At 44.5% G+C, this 19,246-nt stretch overlaps 1 protein-coding gene across 1 annotated transcript in view; it reads left to right on the top strand.

Annotated features, from left to right (window-relative positions):
* Positions 1-19,246, top strand: part of LOC142775671 (synaptogenesis protein syg-2-like) — a 459,706-nt gene that overhangs the window by 386,921 nt on the left and 53,539 nt on the right. Inside the window, exon 7 of the mRNA XM_075877312.1 lies at positions 9,339-9,641. Within this exon, the coding sequence (XP_075733427.1) occupies positions 9,339-9,641 (303 nt within the window). The remainder of the gene's footprint in view (positions 1-9,338; positions 9,642-19,246) is intronic.

Here is a 19,246-nt window from a genome sequence, read left to right on the forward strand (position 1 = left end):
CTAGCCAGTAGCTTACGTTCCCGCTGAAGCGCACGATTGGAGCGCCACCCAATACCCGTGTCCTCCGAGTAACAGTCGCTCGACTTTTTAAAGACGATAGTCTTTCTTGGGGACCTTCGACGCAAAAAAATTTGATCTCTTTGTCTGTACACTTGTCTGTTTGTCCACTCTTACCGGCATCGGGTTCTTGAAACGGCCGACCCTATCCTCAGCGACCACCAAAGTTGCTCAAGGTTGAGCGTTCATGCTTGTGTAATGGTCAATTAAAAAGCAATTACTGCGCATGTCTGGGGCACCATAGCAATACGCATATATTCTGCATATGCACTTCTTACTAGAAAACGCATACATAAGTAATTTTAAGGACTGTAGCGCCTATCACGCTGTGCTTACCATGCAACGCTTGCACGGAACGGGGAGTGTTTCCAACGCTTTGCTAAGACGAGATGGTGGTGGCACCTACCCGTCGCCTCACATTCTACAGCTTATCACCTCTGAGACGGGCGCGCACGGCCACGCACTTTCTTTTCCAAAAGAAACTGCCAGATGACGCTCATGTCTCACGTGTGACGTGACTTGATGCGCTCGTTCGCCTCCGCTGCACGCTCGAGGCACTCTAACGCAGCGCCTTTCGAATACCATTCACCAATTTTCTTGCTCAGAACATCAAATTAATGTTTTGTTCACTCTCTCCATACGCAAGACTATCGTCTTTCGACGACTTTCGCAGATTACATGCAGATACGGGGCCATTTTTTTCTTTCGCATTATTGTTTTCGGTCATGCAGGTAGCTCGAAAAACACAAGGACGGTGGGGAATCTTTTGACGTCGTGCCTATCGATGGCGAAAGTATTGAGTGGCAGCGGTTTTCTTCACCTGTATGGTAACGCCTTAGAATTCGAGTCTCTACCGTTCTTATTCAATAAGACAACTTCTAAGCATGTGCCGATCTCATGTGTTGAGTTTCGTCTGTCTTCTTTTTTTTATTGTATCAAGTGAGCCCATTGTTGAAAGGCCCCTCATGATTCAGTTTAGAGAGATTTGACTATTTTAATGCTTTTGTTATCTTGGCAGCACTTTTTTTTAGTTGTCTGTCGTCGAGTTTATCAGTATCATCTCACAGCAACAGTTAAAATTAGTTTGTGTATTTATTCCTTCTATTGTAAAGAAACCACTCTCCCGGCAGTAAAACATACAAATAAGACTGGATCTGTCTAACTGACAGATAAGACTGGATTTAACTTTCTGTTTTTTTATTTCTACTTTTTTGAAGTTCTTCCGAAATTGAGGCATCGCAGCAAGATAAGTAAAAATAAAATGCACAAAAAGAACAATGCCACGTTGTGTTTTGCACAAAACGAATTTCCGTGTTTTTCGTAAAAGTTGGGCTCGTTATGATTCACTTCGCTTTTGCAAAGTTCAGCTTGTCACAGCTATTCAACAAGACGTCATTCATGTCTAAATATCAAGGTTGTTGCCAGCTTAGTTAACCCAGCCGCCAAACTATTCATTCATTTTCATTTTATTTGCTTTACTTTCGGGCCTTTGACGGTCACATCACTTTGTAAGGAAGATTTCTTAACATTAATTTAACGTACGATTTGAAGGAAAGCTCTTTAACAATCATATGAACTCCAGTAGGAAATATGCTCTCAAATCACACGACGAAATGGACTGGCCACAAATAAGTGAATGTCAGGATGAGATCAAAAGAACATTACCATTTCCTTTCTCTATTGTTTCATAAGTGCAGCCTTTACAATTGTTTAATGTTGTCCCCTGCACGCTGACTTCAAGCGCACGGTGATTTCTTTGCTGCAAAACATTTTACAGCGAAAGCTGTATGAGATCACAACTCGGGTCACGCGGAGTTTCCCGCCGCGGCCGCCTGTGTCCGTATACCACATCGCGCGATTTAAGAAAAGAAAACTTTACACCAGTGACACGGGGGAGCTTAAACACGGGTCCGCTGTGTGCCAGCCTAGTATACCACTGAGTTTAACCGGTGCGTGTAACTTGTTGTTAAACTTAACTTAGGCCAGCTTGACCTAGCACCAGTGACAGAGTGAGGCTCGAACCGGGTCCGCTGGGTAAACGCCCAGTAGTTTACCACTGAGCTACGCCGTTTTTTCTTTATTACCACTGAGCTACACCGGTTATTGTCACTTGTTGTCAAACTTGCCTTAGGCAGGCTTCATGTCGGGAAAGCAATCATGTTATTACAACTTATAAAGCGTTTAAACAGTAAAAGAACAACCAGTCATCGCACAATGCGAATAGCGTAACGAGTAAGCCGTCGAATTCTGCTCCAACCCACCACAAAAAAAAAAAAAGCTTCTTCGCTTCTTCTTGTTCTCCTATTAAGTGTGGTGCATACCCACTTCAGCAATGATTCCTCATCGTCGTCAGCCACTGCATGAACGATTGCACAAAATTATTTGCAAGTGTGTAGCAGATACCGGGCTTCTCAGAGGAATGACGAAAAATAGCATGGCGAATGACCGCCTACTACCCAAATAAATTTAATAATAATGGCCTTGTGGGTATCAAGCAAGTGTGCTTGCACTAGTTACCCTATGAGTGTTTAGAAAAGGCTCTGAAAGGCCTTTATTCTAGCTCTTGTTGTGACAGTGCGGCACCTTCCGCGCAGGCCTGGTGTTTTTTTAAGTACGTAATAGAGCATCCCGAAGAATTAGTTACTTTGAGTGATCAATGATAAACTTCATATTATTACGCTAAACAAACCAAAAGACTCCTCTTTTAATGCGTGGCGTACCGTGACTGTTCCTGTACTGTTCTTAGAACGGTAAATATGTCGGAATCGATGCTCCTGACGCAAGTATTGGTACAGCTTAGGCACCACATGAACCTTCATGAAATAGACCTCGCACACGCATAAACGGTGACCAGTTTCGTAGTCTATTTTCTCGCAGAAGCCAGGAATATAAACCCCGTCGGGCGTTCTTTTAGCTCACCAGGCAGTCAGTCTTTGGTCCGCCTCTTTCGAGACATCGCGTTCTGTCCAATTGTATCCCAGCTACTGCATTGTATAGCAGCTACTCTTCAAAAAATAAATACATTGAATAAAAGGAAGGCGTACATAAAAAGAAACACTCAGGTAAGTATCCTCGTATTGAAAAAAAAAGAAAAAAAAAAGCTCGGTGAAATCATCTCGTTTTATACTTGGTTACTCGCTCTTCCTCGCAGTCGCACCCGCCGGTGCGTATTCTGTTCCACTTTTTCTCGCCGCGGCGGCGACTCTCTCGAGCCGCGGTCTTCGTGCCCACTCTGGTTCAGGTGTCGTTGCGGCATCTGCGTTTCGCTCGCGTCTACCATTTGCTTTCTGCCAGCGTCCGGGCACGACACGCGCTCTCACTGGCTCCGCCACCCGGTCCATTTTTCCTCTTTTCGCGCTCTTTTGCGCGGCAAAGTTTTTCCGCAGTTTCAGCGCCCCAACCGGCTCGCGTGAACCGAGCCGCTGATCATGTTTCTCCCTTTTTTTATTTGACCCCCTTCCCTCCCTATGTTTCTTTGCTCGTTTACTGTCACCCCACTCCTCCTCTCGTCTCGTCCTGTCGCTGCCGCGCTGCGTGTGTGTTTAGTGTGCTAGCGAGCGAGTTTTCTGTTTCTCCGACATCAGTGTCTTTCGCTAGTTCCACTCTCCAGCGTGGGGCTTTTACTTGTGCATTTTTTATTTTAATTTCGGGAGGACCACCCTTCCGCACCCTTAGCGGTTACGGCGTTGTCATTTGCGTATGTGTTCTACCGTGCCTTTTTAACAGCGCGACGTGATCGAAATATTCCCCGTGGATATGCCTCTGTAATATTGATTTCCCAGGCGCAGCTATGTCGATGCCGTATCAGGCGCCCGTGCTTGCGTGGCTCTTTGCATTTCTCTTTGTCTTTTGTACTTTTCCTGCTGTTGATTCCTAAGCGTCTGCGTCTATATCGTAGATGTAAGCTCAGCGCTGGGCCATGTTTCTTTCTCTTTCTCACCGGTCCTTTTCTCTCCTGCATAAAGAGTTGTGCGCGAGACGAAAGCAAACACTTTTTTTCTTCCTTCTGGGTTTGGTGGGTGGCGGCGTTGTGCGGAATGGGGTGAGAGGGGTGCCCTGGAAACATAACCAGAAACCACAGGAGCCCCTTGTCTCGCTCGCTGGGCGGAACAAATAGACGACCATGAGGTCACACACTCGGCGGCGGGCAGCGGAGGCACTGGCCCCGGCTTTCTCTGGCTTTCTTTTTTTGTTTTTTCTTGCCCCCTACTGTCGGCCGTCTGCTTTTGTCTTTCATCGGCTCGTTAGAAAATAAAGCAGACCCAATAAGCCAGGGGGGGGACGATGTCCAATCGGTCCTCGGCGACTGCGCCTGCTCGCGAAGCGCAGCAGAGGTTCGCCAATCGATGGCTCCGACGACATGCTTTAATTAATCTCAACGAGTGGCCACTCACTCGTAGGGAGCGGACTCCTTTTCATCTCGGGTTCACTCCTTTTCGTCTCCCTTGTTTGTTTGTTTTTTTTGTTCCCCTTTTAGCCAGCGCTCAGCCTTTCTGGCCTGTAGCCCACTCTGCACCGTACTCTCCTGTCATCGCACGTGGTCATTGTTGTTGTTGCTGATGGTCTCCCCCCTATTATGCGCTGATGTCGTTGCTGCCTGCGCGTTAATGCTCACAGCCGGCGCTCTCTTTTTCGCGGGATCTTGTCGCAGCAAACTTACTCTCACGTGCATACACCGGTAATGACACGGTTGAAAATATCAGCGAGACCTTTCGTATCGAGTGGGAAACGAGCCTCGCAAGAGCGCCGGTTCTCAACAATCTGCTTTTATTATCGGTGCAACTAACTATACGCGAGAGCCTCGCAGAGCCTCGTTATTATCACCAATTGGCGTAAGCTTCATTCCTACTGAATCTAACCAAGGTAATGCCTGCTACGGTACAACACTAATTAGTTGGATCGTTTAGTAAAATATCCATTTTGAACTCACGTTCTTTCGTTGGTTTCTATCCTAGGTTAGCTTACTGCAGATTTCAAGGGCGTCAGTGCGAACACAGCTCAGGTATAACGAAAGACCAAGAAAAAGAAAACTTCCGGCTTGATTTCTCACTGTCTCCCGTGCTCTCAGAATCATTGTTCATTTCCAAAGTTTTCGTTATGGGCATCCTTATTAGCTTGGCTAGCGGCTGCATTGAAGCGAGTAGAGCAAGGTATCAACGAGACATGGATTCAACCGCTACATCCTTACTTCAATTTACAACATGCTAACATCATCTGTATCTTCCCTGCGTTTACACGCAAACCAATGACGCCATACCCTGTTTACATCAATGGGCAGAGTGTCAAATATGCACGGACGCATCGTTTCCTGGGCATAATAATCGACAGAAGTCTTTCGTGGAGCCCACATTGTGCGTACTTGAAGAAGAGACTGCTATCTATTGTGCATATCATGAAATTCTTGTGCGGTAAAGCATGGGGAACTTCTGTGGCCTCCATGCTACAGCTGTACAGGGCCCTATTTCTGGGTCTATTGCGCTACAGCTTGCCGGTACTGACTAACACTTGCAAATCGAATACTCATTCATTGGAGAGTTTGCAGGGTCAGGCACTGCGTATCTGCCTAGGACTGCCCCGATGCGCTTCTACTTACGCCACAATCATGCTTGCCAAAGACCATCCGGTCAGGACATATATAGCTTTGGATTGCCTCAGAGCGCACATTCGACATGCTAGCCGTGTCCCCGACCACCACTTGGCCCTTCTACCTTCCGGAAGACCACGTGCTACGTTTTCAGACGTCATAGCCAAGCACCTAAACAGCATTCCATCAGGATATACGCCAGCTGCGAGAACGGCATGCCCTTTGTGGTGCCTCGACCAGCCGCAAGTACGTCTAGAAATTCCGGGAATCAAAAAGAAAAGCAGTCACTCCAGAGTAGCATTGAAACAAGCAACACTGCTATTATTACATGAGTTGTACTTAGACCGAACGCAGATATACACTGATGGGTCCGTCTCATCCAGCAGCTCATCAAGTGCCGCTGTAATTCCGGCTGCAGAAATGACAATCAAATTTAAGTTGTCACATATGACTACATCTACGGCATCAGAGCTTGCTGCTATAAGGGCTGCTTTACAATATCTCGTTCAAGAACGTCCAGGAAAATGGGTCATATTCTGTGATTCGAAGGCAGCGCTTCAGAGTTTGCAGTCTACCATGCGTAGGAGGAGCCATGACCAACTGGTACAAGAAATAAGACATTGCCATCATGAAGCTCTAGCACGAGGGCATGATATTATATATCAATGGCTGCCTGGACATATCGGTATTACCGGAAATGAACTAGCCGATGATGCAGCCCGCTCAGCCCATGAAGAAACCCGTGTAGTCCCGATTCCTCTATCAAGGAATGATGCAGCAAGACAACTTTACCTGCTGGCTCGAGATCTCACACGCACGTTCTGGTCGTCTACCAGCTTCCAAAGGTGTCAATTTTATGAACTGGATCCTTCGCTAAAGCTATAGCTACCATCTCAACTTTCCCGCTCCGATGCGACACTGTTATGCCGCCTTTGGTTGGGTGTTGCATTCACAAAGGTGTACTCCTTTCGCATTGGTATGGCAGACACTCCTACATGCGACTACTGCGGAGATGAAGAAACCATCGAACACGTCCTCTGCAGCTGCGCTTGCTACGACACACAGCGATGCCAGCTACGGATGGTTTTGAATCGACTTGACCCCGGACCATTTTGTGTGCGGAAGATACTAGGACCTTGGGCATCTGCTTCAGTTGCGCAGAAAGCAACTAAAGCACTGCTTCTTTACCTTAAGTCAACAAACCTGAGCGACCGCCTGTGAACTGTGTGTGCTCACCGAGTGTGCTCGTGATTGTGTGTACCTTCTCATCTTTGTGCAACCTCTTTTCTCCCCTTTATCCCTTCCCCAGTGCAGGGTAGCAAACCGGATGTGCGTCTGGTTAACCTCCCTGCCTTTCCTTGTATCTTTATCTCTCTCTCTCTCTCCCTGCAAAAAGTCCGCGCCTATCCAAATCTGTGCGTTAGAAGTCTCTTGCATTTGACACTTTGCACACGGATATTGGCACCCCGAAAGGCACCTGCCGGAATGCATCTGTTCATCGAGATACATTGCCGATTGTGCATTTACTGATTACATAGCCTTCTTTTTTTCTGATTTTCAACTCGGAAAAAGACCAATTCATGCATTTTTTTCTGCTTAGAATAAATGAACGCATGTGCCAAGTGAGAATAATGTGATATCTGTAATTGTACACTGCAAAGAACAGCTGGCGTCTTTCCAATCAGGTCGCATGCTGCCTTGAAGCCCTCGTATATTCCAACTTTTCTTCGTACGTGATGCTCATGCAACGCATACCAGATTTCGCGCTGTGAGATTAAGGATCACATAAATTGCAGAACACTATCCCTGGTGTATATGCCCGCACGCACAGGTGCACGCTAAGCACTTCACGTACGAAAGTACGTTTTTAAATTTGTAGTGATTCTTAGCGAACCAACTCCACTACTTCAGATCTATCTATCTATCTATCTATCTATCTATCTATCTATCTATCTATCTATCTATCTATCTATCTATCTATCTATCTATCTATCTATCTATCTATCTATCTATCTATCTATCTATCTATCTATCTATCTATCTATCTATCTATCTATCTATCTGTCTGTCTGTCTGTCTATCTATCTGTCTGTCTGTCTGTCTGTCTGTCTGTCTGTCTGTCTGTCTGTCTGTCTGTCTGTCTGTCTGTCTGTCTGTCTGAACCAGAACAAAGAAAACACGAGTGAGGACTCAATTTCTTGAGCCAAGAAAGAATTTTCTCGCAAGCGTGCTGCGAAGCATTCCAAACGATTTTCTTTCGTGTGAAGCAATCCAAGAAAACAGTACGCGAAGTGAACAGCACAATGCCATAAACATTCGGTTAAAGCTTCAATGACAAATGCAATACGCACTTAACATAGTATTCATGCTGTTCATTCCTAGCAGCGCCAGACTGAGAGGCAGACGAAACAAGTGAAGACCACGATGCACGCCGGACACGTTATCCCACATCTTATATGGCGTCTCCCTGCTGCTGCCCGTACTTCTTCGTTGCTTTAAATGCTCATGAACATGAAGCGTGACGACAACGCTGTCACGTCGACGCCATGTGCACTTCTTTCGCGTCCGATTTAGGCCAGATCCCAGCCCGACGATATCACACCGTACAATCACAGACGATAAAGACAGATTCAGGCCACAATCACAGTCGCAAAAACACGTATACGTATATTGCACTTGAATAGGTACTGTAGTACATAACTAGTACGCGTGTTTCCTTAAAGCAGTCAGTTATGTGTTCCCATTCTATAGCCGACGTGAAACTGCATAGCACCACCGCTTTTGACCAGAGTGACCACTCTTGTAATTTTTATGTTACTCAATGCACATTCCATTTTCCAAAGCAGGAATGGCCGGTGAGAGACATCGAACGAGCGGCCTTTTCTGTTCAACTGCGATAAGATACAGCTGCTCGCAACTTCAGCGGAAAAAAAACCCAAAATATCATATCGTGCATAGCCACATCTATACCGATAAGCAATGACTAAGCGTTTCTTTAAGATGTGGCCTTTCCGATGAGCCCCAAGCAAGGTGGGCTGCTTCACGGTTGTTCCCCTGCCACTCCTACTTCGCCCCGCCACGGTGGTCTAGTGGCTAAGGTACTCGGCTGCTGACCCGCAGATCGCGGGATCAAATCCCGGCTGTGGCGGCTGCATTTCCGATGGAGGCGGAAATGTTGTAGGCCCGTGTACTCAGATTTGGGTGCACGTTAAAGAACCCCAAGTGGTCGAAATTTCCGGAGCTCTCCACTACGGCGTCTCTCATAATCATATAGTGGTTTTGGGACGTTAAACCCCACAAATCAATCAATCACTCCTACTTCGGAAAGCGGAGTGTGCTTGTCTATCTCGTTATCGGCGCGCTTAGAAAAATCGCAGCGCCACGTGTTGCAATTTGGCCATTCCGGCCACTGTTCACTTGTGCTAATTTTTGTTCGTTTAGTCCTGTACATTCTCGCAGAAGTGTAGCTGACATGAAGAGCATGACACTAGACGTTTTGGGACTAAGCCTTAGTCGGGTAGAAACAAAAGCGCCCATGTTAATCATGCTGCACGTGTAATATTCATGCAGTCATGCATTCAATGTCCTTGTTCAACGTCATTATTTGCTAGCGGTGAATATGTTTGCGAGTTCCATTTACGTTAGCACGCCGAGAAAATGGCAATGCTAACATTTTTTTTCCTGCCCTGAACTGCAGATGCTCCGGTGTGCAAGCAGGACTCGGCGGTGGTGTACGTGGGCTCGCGCGGCGACGAGGTGCAAGTAGTGTGCGAGGTCCTAGCCCATCCGGACCTGGTGTCCTTCCAGTGGAGCTTCGACGGCGGCGGCGAAGGCGGAAGTCGGGCGATCCATTCGGGCTTCAGCGGCGACCATGCCACGCTGTCGAGCGTCTTGCGCTACATGCCGCTCACGGAGGCCGACTTCGGGACGCTTTTCTGCCGCGCCAACAACAGCGCCGGCCACCAGCGGCGACCGTGCGTCTTTCACATCGTGCAAGCCAGTGAGTGCACTATGAGCTCGTCCACCGCTAGGCCTTCTTTCGTGTGTGACAGCATTGTTGGCCTAACTGACCGAAATCAAGCAACATTGGCTCGTAGTACTCATCTTTTACTCAACATTGGCCTACACTAATACCCTGTATGGCACGGTAGTTTTCTGCGGTAACTGCACTGCTCTGCTTTCTATTCGGTGAGCATTAGTCCATCCGTCATGGACAAAGAAACATCGGGCGACTATGCGCTATAGGAACTGGGAAAGTACTACTATCGAGTATACAGCATGTGTGAGTTTAAAAGAACACTCCGCTTGATCGAAGTGGAAGGGTAGAACCAAAGAAGGGGCACGGGACATAAGAAGCATACAAGAGGAAATAATAGATAAATAAAATGAAATCAAACCTTTTTGCGATGACAAACAGCGCTGGTCGTGTACAAAAACCATCATCAGTCACTAAGAGCGCATCAACTCGGCTGGAACGTGCTCTCCTCGTCCTCTTCTTCATATTCTGTTTCGCTCCCAGGACACGTGCGCGTACTCGTCCGTTTGACATGCAATAGGTAGTTATAGTTTAGCGTGATAACTGTTGTTGAGAGAATACCATTACTATTCCTAAAACGTTTTTTGTGGACATCGTGTTTTAGTTCAGTGGTATAACGTTTGCATACCCAAGCTGTGATGATGGCGTCACCTAGGAGAGGGTAAATGCACTATAGTAAGTGAGAAAAAAAAACACTAAGAGTGCTCACCAGTCTAAGCGACTAAACAATAATATTGCTACTTTCTTTAGTAATAATAAAAGTAAAGAAATGTGAATTACGCACGGAAAGCGTTTTTTTTTATTTTGCAGGTTTCTTTATTCATACATTCTACTCCACTAAGGAACGTTCGAAATGGAAAGTGATCTCAGAAAGCACGTTGAATTATCCGTAACACTTGGTCATTAAGGCCAGCGAAGCCATTTTACATATTCCTTTGCCATGAAAGAGGATCCATTCACATCAATGCGAAATTCAGTTCGAAGCGGGTGTAGAAATTCCACCATGTTTCACGTACACTATAGGTATACACTGGGTTAACCACGCAAAAGCGGTAACGCTAAATCTAAAAAAACCTGCGTGCACGTGGTAAGCGCCGAGTGTTATTTAGCGCATTGCGCAAGTGCATTTCTATCCCGCCTTTCCGGTGAGCCCGGCCCGCTAAACTAATGCTGTCTGAAAACTCGGTGGGCGAGAAAACGAGGACCGAGAAAGAGAAAAGAAGGGAGAGACAGAGATATGAGGAAAATGAAAATGCAGAAAGACAGAGAAATAGAAACATCCACCGAAAAAGATATTGAAAAGATAGAACAAAATAGAAAGATGCAGATGGAAACAAAGAAAGAGAGAGAGACAGTGAGAGAAGATATGCGAGCGAGAAATATGGAAAGCCAAAACGAAATTGAAGAAAGCACGCGAACAAAGAAAGAAATAGAAACGAAGCAGGCCGCCCAGCGTCACTCTTGCTTAAGGCTTGCGTAGCTGAACTCGTTTTACCAGAATCTGCAAGGAATATCTCCTAGCACCTTCCACTTGCGCCACTGCCTCCCAAGGGGGCATTCGTGTCGCTGGTGCAGCGCGTTGGCTGCTCAGCTCTGGCACTACTTTAATACGAATCATCTTCTTTGGAAGCGTTTATCAGTCTATGTATACTACAAGTTTACGCCAGTCGGCTTCAATATCTATCTTTCAATGGATGCGTATCCACGACGAGAAAAAAGTGGGAAAATGCCGCGTCCTTGACTCCCATTTTTGTCCGACTCCCTACTTTCATTAGAAGTCTCACCATAAGCATTCTCCTTTGTCGTTAGCGAGCAAGTGGGCACCACCAGTATTAAGCAGTGCTGGTACTGCATTCATTCGCATTATATATATATATATATATATATATATATATATATATATATATATATATATATATATATATATATATATATATATATATATATATATATATATATATATATATATATATATATATATATATATATATATATAATAACTGCAGCTGTAAAAAAGTTTGACAGCGTGTAGCAAAACAGGTGCAAAAAGTGTGTCGTGTTTTTGTTAGAATAATCTTCCAGCAGCGGTTCAAAGAAATGAAGGATGATTTTTGATCGAATCTGACGCATGTGGGTAAACACAGCGTGTTTGTACAGCTCTTGTAACATGGAGACAGCACAGTGAGGAAACTCGTAGAGGCAGCAGAACCATTCATCCTCGTAGTGGTAAAGTGGCGTCGTTGAGGCGCCTACCAAATCATTTATACGTAACAGAATATATAGCATTTTTTAAGTCATTGTGGTAAGCATATAAGACCACAATTATTAGGCCTTCTCAGAGTTACTTTTCTCGGGGGTATACCTGTATTTTAGAGAAACAAAGGACAGCTGAGATTCTGGATAGCTTTTCATGTCCTGCATAAGTAACTGTATACTTACACATCATGCACCGAAGTTATGCAGATTTGTGCCCGTGAGTGCATTTTTAGCACTGGCCAGCCGGTTTTCAGAATAACGTGCGTTTATGCCCAGCATCAAAATTAGCTCCTCTTGCGAACAATCTTCGCGACCCAAGTTATGGTTTTTTCTGTGTATATCAAGAAATTTTTGTGAATGTCTACCGAAAATTTGGCGTTGATCTGATAAGGTCTAATGAGTTCTATGCTTTTGATCAGTAAAACTTGTTTTTCTCTTTGCTAGGTCTTCATTATTCAACAGAAGGTCATAGCTACTGCGTAGCTTTTCAACAGTGTCCATATTCATAAAAACGTTTTACCATAGAGTTTTTTAAAGAGAAAAGTCTATCAGTTTAGCAATTCTGATCCTTAACGTATCATTTGTTAGCCGATTGGGGCACACACGCAAGAGTAGGTTTCTGAATTCGGTCCCTCTACTTAGATAAGCTTTTCTGATGCTGTGTTATGGGGCACTGAATGTTTGTCAATGTTTATTATTTCCTTTTCCATCCTCGTGAGTTCTGTTTGCTGCAGGCGGAAATGTTGTAGGCCCGTGTGCTCAGATTTGGATGCACGTTAAAGAACCCCAGGTGGTCTAAATTTCCGGAGCCCTCCACTACGGCGTCTCTCATAATCATATGGTGGTTTTGGGACGTTAAAACCCACCTACCAAATCAGTTCTGTTTGCTGCATATGTGGAAAACGTAAACTTCATGACTGAGTGCAAGTCCACATCAGCGGTACTTCGCAATTTCGGCTTTCAGAATAAATTATACTTTACAAGCGCAAAGCAGAGTAGAACGGATATGGCTCTGTACATTGCTCGCAACAAGGTATCACTTCCCATGAAGACAGGGGCGTCATAACGTTTTTAATTTTTGTTTAGACTTCCCCATGATTTTATAGCCTTTCAGCGGAAATATTGAACACCTAAATGCACAGGCATATGCAGGCGAAATCAACGGAGATAGCACGTGAATCTTCTCTGAAAAGCGACGCTTGGTTTAGTCTTCATCAAATGAAGTGGTTTGCTCCTGGCGTAGCAATTTAATTTTCCTGCTTTATTCGTGCACCCCGCTGCCCTCGGGACCAACGTGCACAATATCAAGTGGACTACGTTTCTGAAGTTCATATTTCCGTTTATGACTAACTCGGACGAGGAAAATTTGCACACGACTAATTAATGTTCTCCTCGCGTAAAAGAGAAACGCACACTCTTTATGAACGAAAGCGTTGAGTCGCAATAGCATTATGCGACGCTAGGGCAGGCAGAGAAGAACAAAAGAAAGAAACAATAAAACTATCCCTCATTAAGTGTTCCTGCTGAATTAGAGATAATGGGAAACGAGACAGAAACAAAAAAGAACATAAAATTGGTTGGCTTTCAAAAACAAATGCCGGTAATATTCACTTCACAGCCACCGTTTGCTCCATGTCTCTTGAGTTACGCTTCCTACGTTCTTTCATAAATGAGGTGTATGTGAATTTATTTATGGTCATCCGGAAGCGCCGGTGAGTGGATACTTGGCCATTCAGCTGACAGGCTGATGTCGTCTACCCCTTATTTCTGGTACACTCTAATTTGATAATATTGCGTGACATTTTTTGTTGCGTCACACGCTGTTTGTTTCTTTCTTACTATCTCTTCGAACTTCATTGTTATCCTCCGAGCTTATACTTCATATGTCAGTGCTCAGAATATACTATACACTGCTTTAGGAACAATGATAAATTTGCTGTAATTCTTTAGGAATCACTGCCTCATTCGAAGCCATTCTATGGTGATTTTTCTAACGTGACAGTGTTAAAAGAGCTTGTTTCGCAGAAATTCTGTTGTCGGCAGCCATGTCAGCATTGTTGGTGCTGAGTGAAAAGTCACGATCTTGCGCGTTACTGAAAAATTGAGCGAAATGCAATGAAATGACAAATTCTCAGTCTGAGTGGGGATTGAACCCGGGTCGTTTGCGTGGCAAGCAGGTGTTCTTGGAATTAGAGCGAAAAAACGTTCTCGAAATACAACCTTCTCATAGAACTACTCCACTTATGTGTCATCCTTGTATGTTATTCTTGCACTGTTTTAGGTTGCATCTACTATTTAAAATCAAGAGGGGAGCCGACAGATGAAAATACGTAATGGGGTAATAAGGGTTAACAGTGAAAGTGGCTCAGACTTGCTGACCGACATTTCAACAGGATCTATCTTTGACAAAGCCTTTGACAAAAATAGGTCCTTCTATTGAAACCTCGGCCAGCCCGTCTGAGGTGCTTCCACTATTCACCCTCATTACTCCCCTATCTACTATTTAGTTTTATCATGATACATGCTACCCTTTCATTGATGCTATAAAATTATACAAAGTTACACGCAAGGTCTGTGTAGATCAGAAACACTCCACAATGTTGTTGCTTCTCAGAAAGCCCTATCTGAGAGGGCACCCAGGGAGCGAGATTTATTATTCAGCGAAGAATGTATTTTTTGTAATTGCACCTGGGAGATCTAGACGTCGCCTCTGTTCTGTCCTGAAGGGCTTGCTATGGAGAGGTTGGAGTTTGTATAGCAACTGGGATGCTCCATTTCTCTGGCGTTACGCTGAAAAAAATTGAGAAAAGTGGATGGTTACCCAAAAACATTGATGAACAAACAAACATGTCACCAGAGGCATAGTACTCAATTCCATTTTTTAATTTCATTTCAGATTTTTATTGGTACGAATACAAGAATGTGACATGTGTTTAGTATACAAAAGGAGGTCCCAAAGTCAAAGACTGTATCGGAACCTCCTGTTAAGGGCGAATTGAGGTAAAACACTGTTAGAGGCAACATAAGCAATAATCAAATTATAAACTAAGCATAATTGCAATAGAACATTGAAATATATATATATATATATATATATATATATATATATATATATATATATATATATATATATATATATATACATATATATGCACATATATATACATTAAATATATACATATCAAAGGAAAACAAACATAAAACAAAACCAAATGAATCAATGAATAATGTGAAGAGTATAACTGAAAAAGAATACAAAAAGTTGTAATACATAACATGTGTTCAATGGTTGCAGATTTTCGTGAAAAGTATGCTGCTCTAGCAATTATGGAATTCATGAGTGGAGAGTCTGCTAATAAAGTTGACAGTGTAGGAATCTTAAACCAGCACTCAGAGTTCGGTTGAGCGAATGTTACCGCGTTTGCACCCTTCAAGACCATCTCACTTCGGCGTCGGGCTCATACTGATCCTTATGCTGAAACAGCTGGCTACCATTTTTTTTAAAAGCGGAAGCTGTTAAGAGATCACAACCACTTGTTTAGCGCCATGGTTGCCCGGCACCACCCTATAGTTCATAATTACTATCGCGTGAAATGAGCAAGAAAAACAAAATAAGTAAAAAAAGTTACCTAGGTTAATAAAATGGCATTTAAACATGGGCCCTCTGCATAGCAGCCTCGTATTCCACCTCAGAGCCACCCTTGCAGTGTTTGCAAAGGCGTTGCAAACTGACCCTATGCGGGCTTCATCTCGACTGAGGAATCCTGTTACCATGTGTAATATATCATGTTACAGGTTTGACACAGTGCGAATCACGTAGCGAGTGGACCGCTTTCCAACTCATTATGAAGGCACAGACATAATTTTTGCTGTCGTCAGCTATACACAATCGACAAAGTGCACATAATGGCTCGAAGGTATATGTAGCGGGTAACGCGGTACTCTGAATACTGACGAATATAATGAAATCGTGAACATTTCCCTACTTCGCAAAAATTATAAATTGTGGTGTAGTGGGCACTGCAAGTCTACATGTAGTAGTGTTCCCAAAAGCGTTCAGAAAAGGGCCCGCAAAGGCCGCTTTTCTAACTTTCGCTGTGTGTGTGCTTCGCGTTCCGTGCAGGCCTGGCAGTTTTCTGCAGCGAAAGCTGCCATGAGATCCCGAGTAGGGCCGTTTTGGGGGTGATGCTGCGCTTTCTGCGCCTATCTGGCGTTCTTGTTTTTGATATTGATCAATAAAATAATTGAAGCAGTCATTTAGTATGACTGCAAAAAGACTCACTTATACTGTAACACCTGTACCACTACCCGTGATGCCTGCCCCCGATCCCCTGCAAATACCTTCTTTTAATATCGCCCAGTTAGGCGGTATGCCATGGAAGAGATTCTTTCCTGGCCGCGCCAAATTTTTATATGAACACATTTGTGTCAATAGTGGCGACGTTATTCTTCCCACTCGAGTGTCCAGATTGACAGCTTGCGGGTAGTGCAAAATGTGTGCAGTCCTACATGTAAACTACTGGGTTACGTTCAGTATTCTTTATCATAGGCAGCTGAAGGGAGTGAGAAATTCGGAGCAGGTCCTCGAAGTGATCTAGCTGGGTGAAGAAATTTTCTTTAATAGAAGCTCTTCTACAGGCTATACGTACAGAAATTGTACATCCCAAGCCCCTTTGAAAGGGATACCAAAATTTTAAAAAACGCGCTTGTGACGTCAGTATCAGGCACACCGAATTGCGTCCCGACGATGTCATTACCGTAAGTACGGTTCATCGAGGAGACGCCTTGCTGTCCCCCTTCGTTATCTTTCCTTCGACGGCCGCGGAATGACTCCATGTGGGTGGCACACAAAATCTGCATCATCGTTCAGTCTTCTCTCTCTTCTGCGGCACAGCAACTTTTCGGCGGCAGGCGTTCCATGCCGTACCACCACTGAACGCGCTGTTGCGAAAGAGAGAATACGGAAGAAAAAAAAATCGAAAGGGAATCGAAATGCTATAAGACAACTGCCTGCGAGGCTATTTTATAGTGATAATGATAGCTATTCGGCGAAAGTGAGAGGTGGTGGCGTTGACGTCATGAACGCTCTTTTTCCGCTGCAATCTTACTATCGGAGAGCCCCCAAATGTGAAACATTTGTTATTGCATTTGTTTCAGCAAACCTTCAACCACAGGCACCAGGTTATGCATTTTTCCTATCCACCTAATATCAGTAAATATAAAAGTTAACTTGAGCAACTTGGTATGTCCGATCAATACGCCTTAGTCTCACAGGTAAAAACTTCTCGTAGCTACTTTTGGGACAGTCAAGATATGGACTTCCATACAAACATCGATACTTTTGGACACCTTGGTTCTCACTTACGTCAACCTAATTTTTTAGAAGTATACCTTTGTCGATACTACAAAGAACAAATTCTTCTCTGGGTGTAAATTAAAACACACTCACAAAGTGAGAGAGAGAGTAAGATTGTGTAAACTATTGCACGTAATACGATATGATAATAATTTGTGGGGTTTAACGTCCCAAAACTACCATTTGATTATGAGAGACGCCGTAGTGGAGGGCTCCGGAAATTTTGACCACCTGAAGTTCTTTAACGTGCACCCAAGTATGAGCACATGAGCCTACATCATTTTTTGCCTCCATCGAAAATGCAGCCGCCGAAGCCGGGATTTGATCCCGCGAACAACGCGGCAGCAGCCGAGTACCTTAGCCACTAGACCACCGCGGCGGGGCACGTAATATGAGCTGCCGAGAGAAATGCGATCGCACAACCCCAACGGCGCTGCCCAATTGGAATGTATGTGATTTTATACTAACCGGCATCGTGTAGCTTTCGCATAGTTTTTGCGATTGTACGTCAAAAATCGCGAGTTGAGATACTGGCATACTGCGTATGCATTTGACGAATTAAAACACGTAAAAAGTGAAGATTTGAGCATTCCTACTTCAATGAAACTGCCGCAAACTTCTAAGTACAGCGGCAAATTCTAGCAGATAAAGGTTTACCAAACTAAATAATTTGGCAGCAAGCATGGCGTAAACCACGATTTTTCACATTGTGAACACGATGAAACATGTAAAGGAAGGAAGCTACAGAGGGGTCAGAAATGCTGACGAGTTACGTCATAAGTTACGTGAAACACTCTGTAGCAGAAGTCGAATAACGTGGATGAGGAGGAATATGAAGGTGTATGGGTTGAAAAGAGAACGAACATGTAAATGACGTATGAAATCTTTGAAGACGTCCTAGATAGTGCTCTTCTAACTTAAGGTCATGTGACGCACCTTGGAGCCTATATGTTGAAGTTTGTGAAATTGTTTTCGTTTTGCGCACCTCCCCCCCCTCCTTCCCTTCCCAGTTCTCGCTGAGAAGGCTTTTTAAACTCTCTTCTATCATGCCTATATCACCAACGGTATTCGTTTTTTTTTTCATGTTCACACTAGCCGTGAGACCAATGAACTGTCGTCTCCGTATATGAAAAAAAAAAAAAAACGTGTGTAGCAGAAACGCTGATCACTGCTTATCAAGTCGAATTGATCAAACACATCTATCCGTAACTGTAATAGTATAAAATGGCTGGTTTTCAGTGATTCCAAGTCGCTGCTTTCCAATGATCCGCCATCTCTACGGTGTCAACTATGAAAAGAGAGGAGCTTTTTTTGTTTCTCGGGGGTGATGCATTTGTTCTTAAAAGGCAATCTGCGCGTCGCCCAAATAGACGGCTCCTCACGGCGTCCGCAGTGAGTTCGCAACTCTCACTGCAAATAGTCGTGCTATATTCGGGCGAAAGAAACGGAAGACAGATGCGAGCCCTTTTCCTTTTCAGCCGCATTTAAATTTAAAGGGCATCATGACTTCCAATGTATACAGCTTTCCAGCAGCCATCACTGAGCATCGACGCCATCTGTAAATGGCTGTCGAAGTCAATGTATTCAGCAAGGGGCTGCTCTTTTAAAATGGCGTGAGCCGCCATAGGTTACCCCCGTGGCACTCCGTGTGGCTATTGACGTTGAATAAGGAAAAAGCAGGGGCAAAGCGAAGATGACAAGGCCGACCGGACGGCAGCTGTCCGTCTGGCGAGAATGAATGCCGAGGCATTTTATTGACACCGCAGCCTGCCGTGTGTGACAACAGCCGAAAGCCCGATCACGCATTCGCAAGCGCCGCGCGAACAACGGGGATCAGAGCAAAAAAAAAAGTGGAGCCAACCGCCGAGAGCACTCGCAGCAAAGTCCTCTCGGATGTGCCACTCCAAATCGCTGCCACGCTGTCTTTCAACTCGAGGGCACCAGCCAAGCGCCATCA

Source organism: Rhipicephalus microplus, chromosome X (assembly GCF_043290135.1).
Source record: "Rhipicephalus microplus isolate Deutch F79 chromosome X, USDA_Rmic, whole genome shotgun sequence".
Taxonomy (NCBI): Eukaryota; Metazoa; Arthropoda; class Arachnida; order Ixodida; family Ixodidae; genus Rhipicephalus; species Rhipicephalus microplus.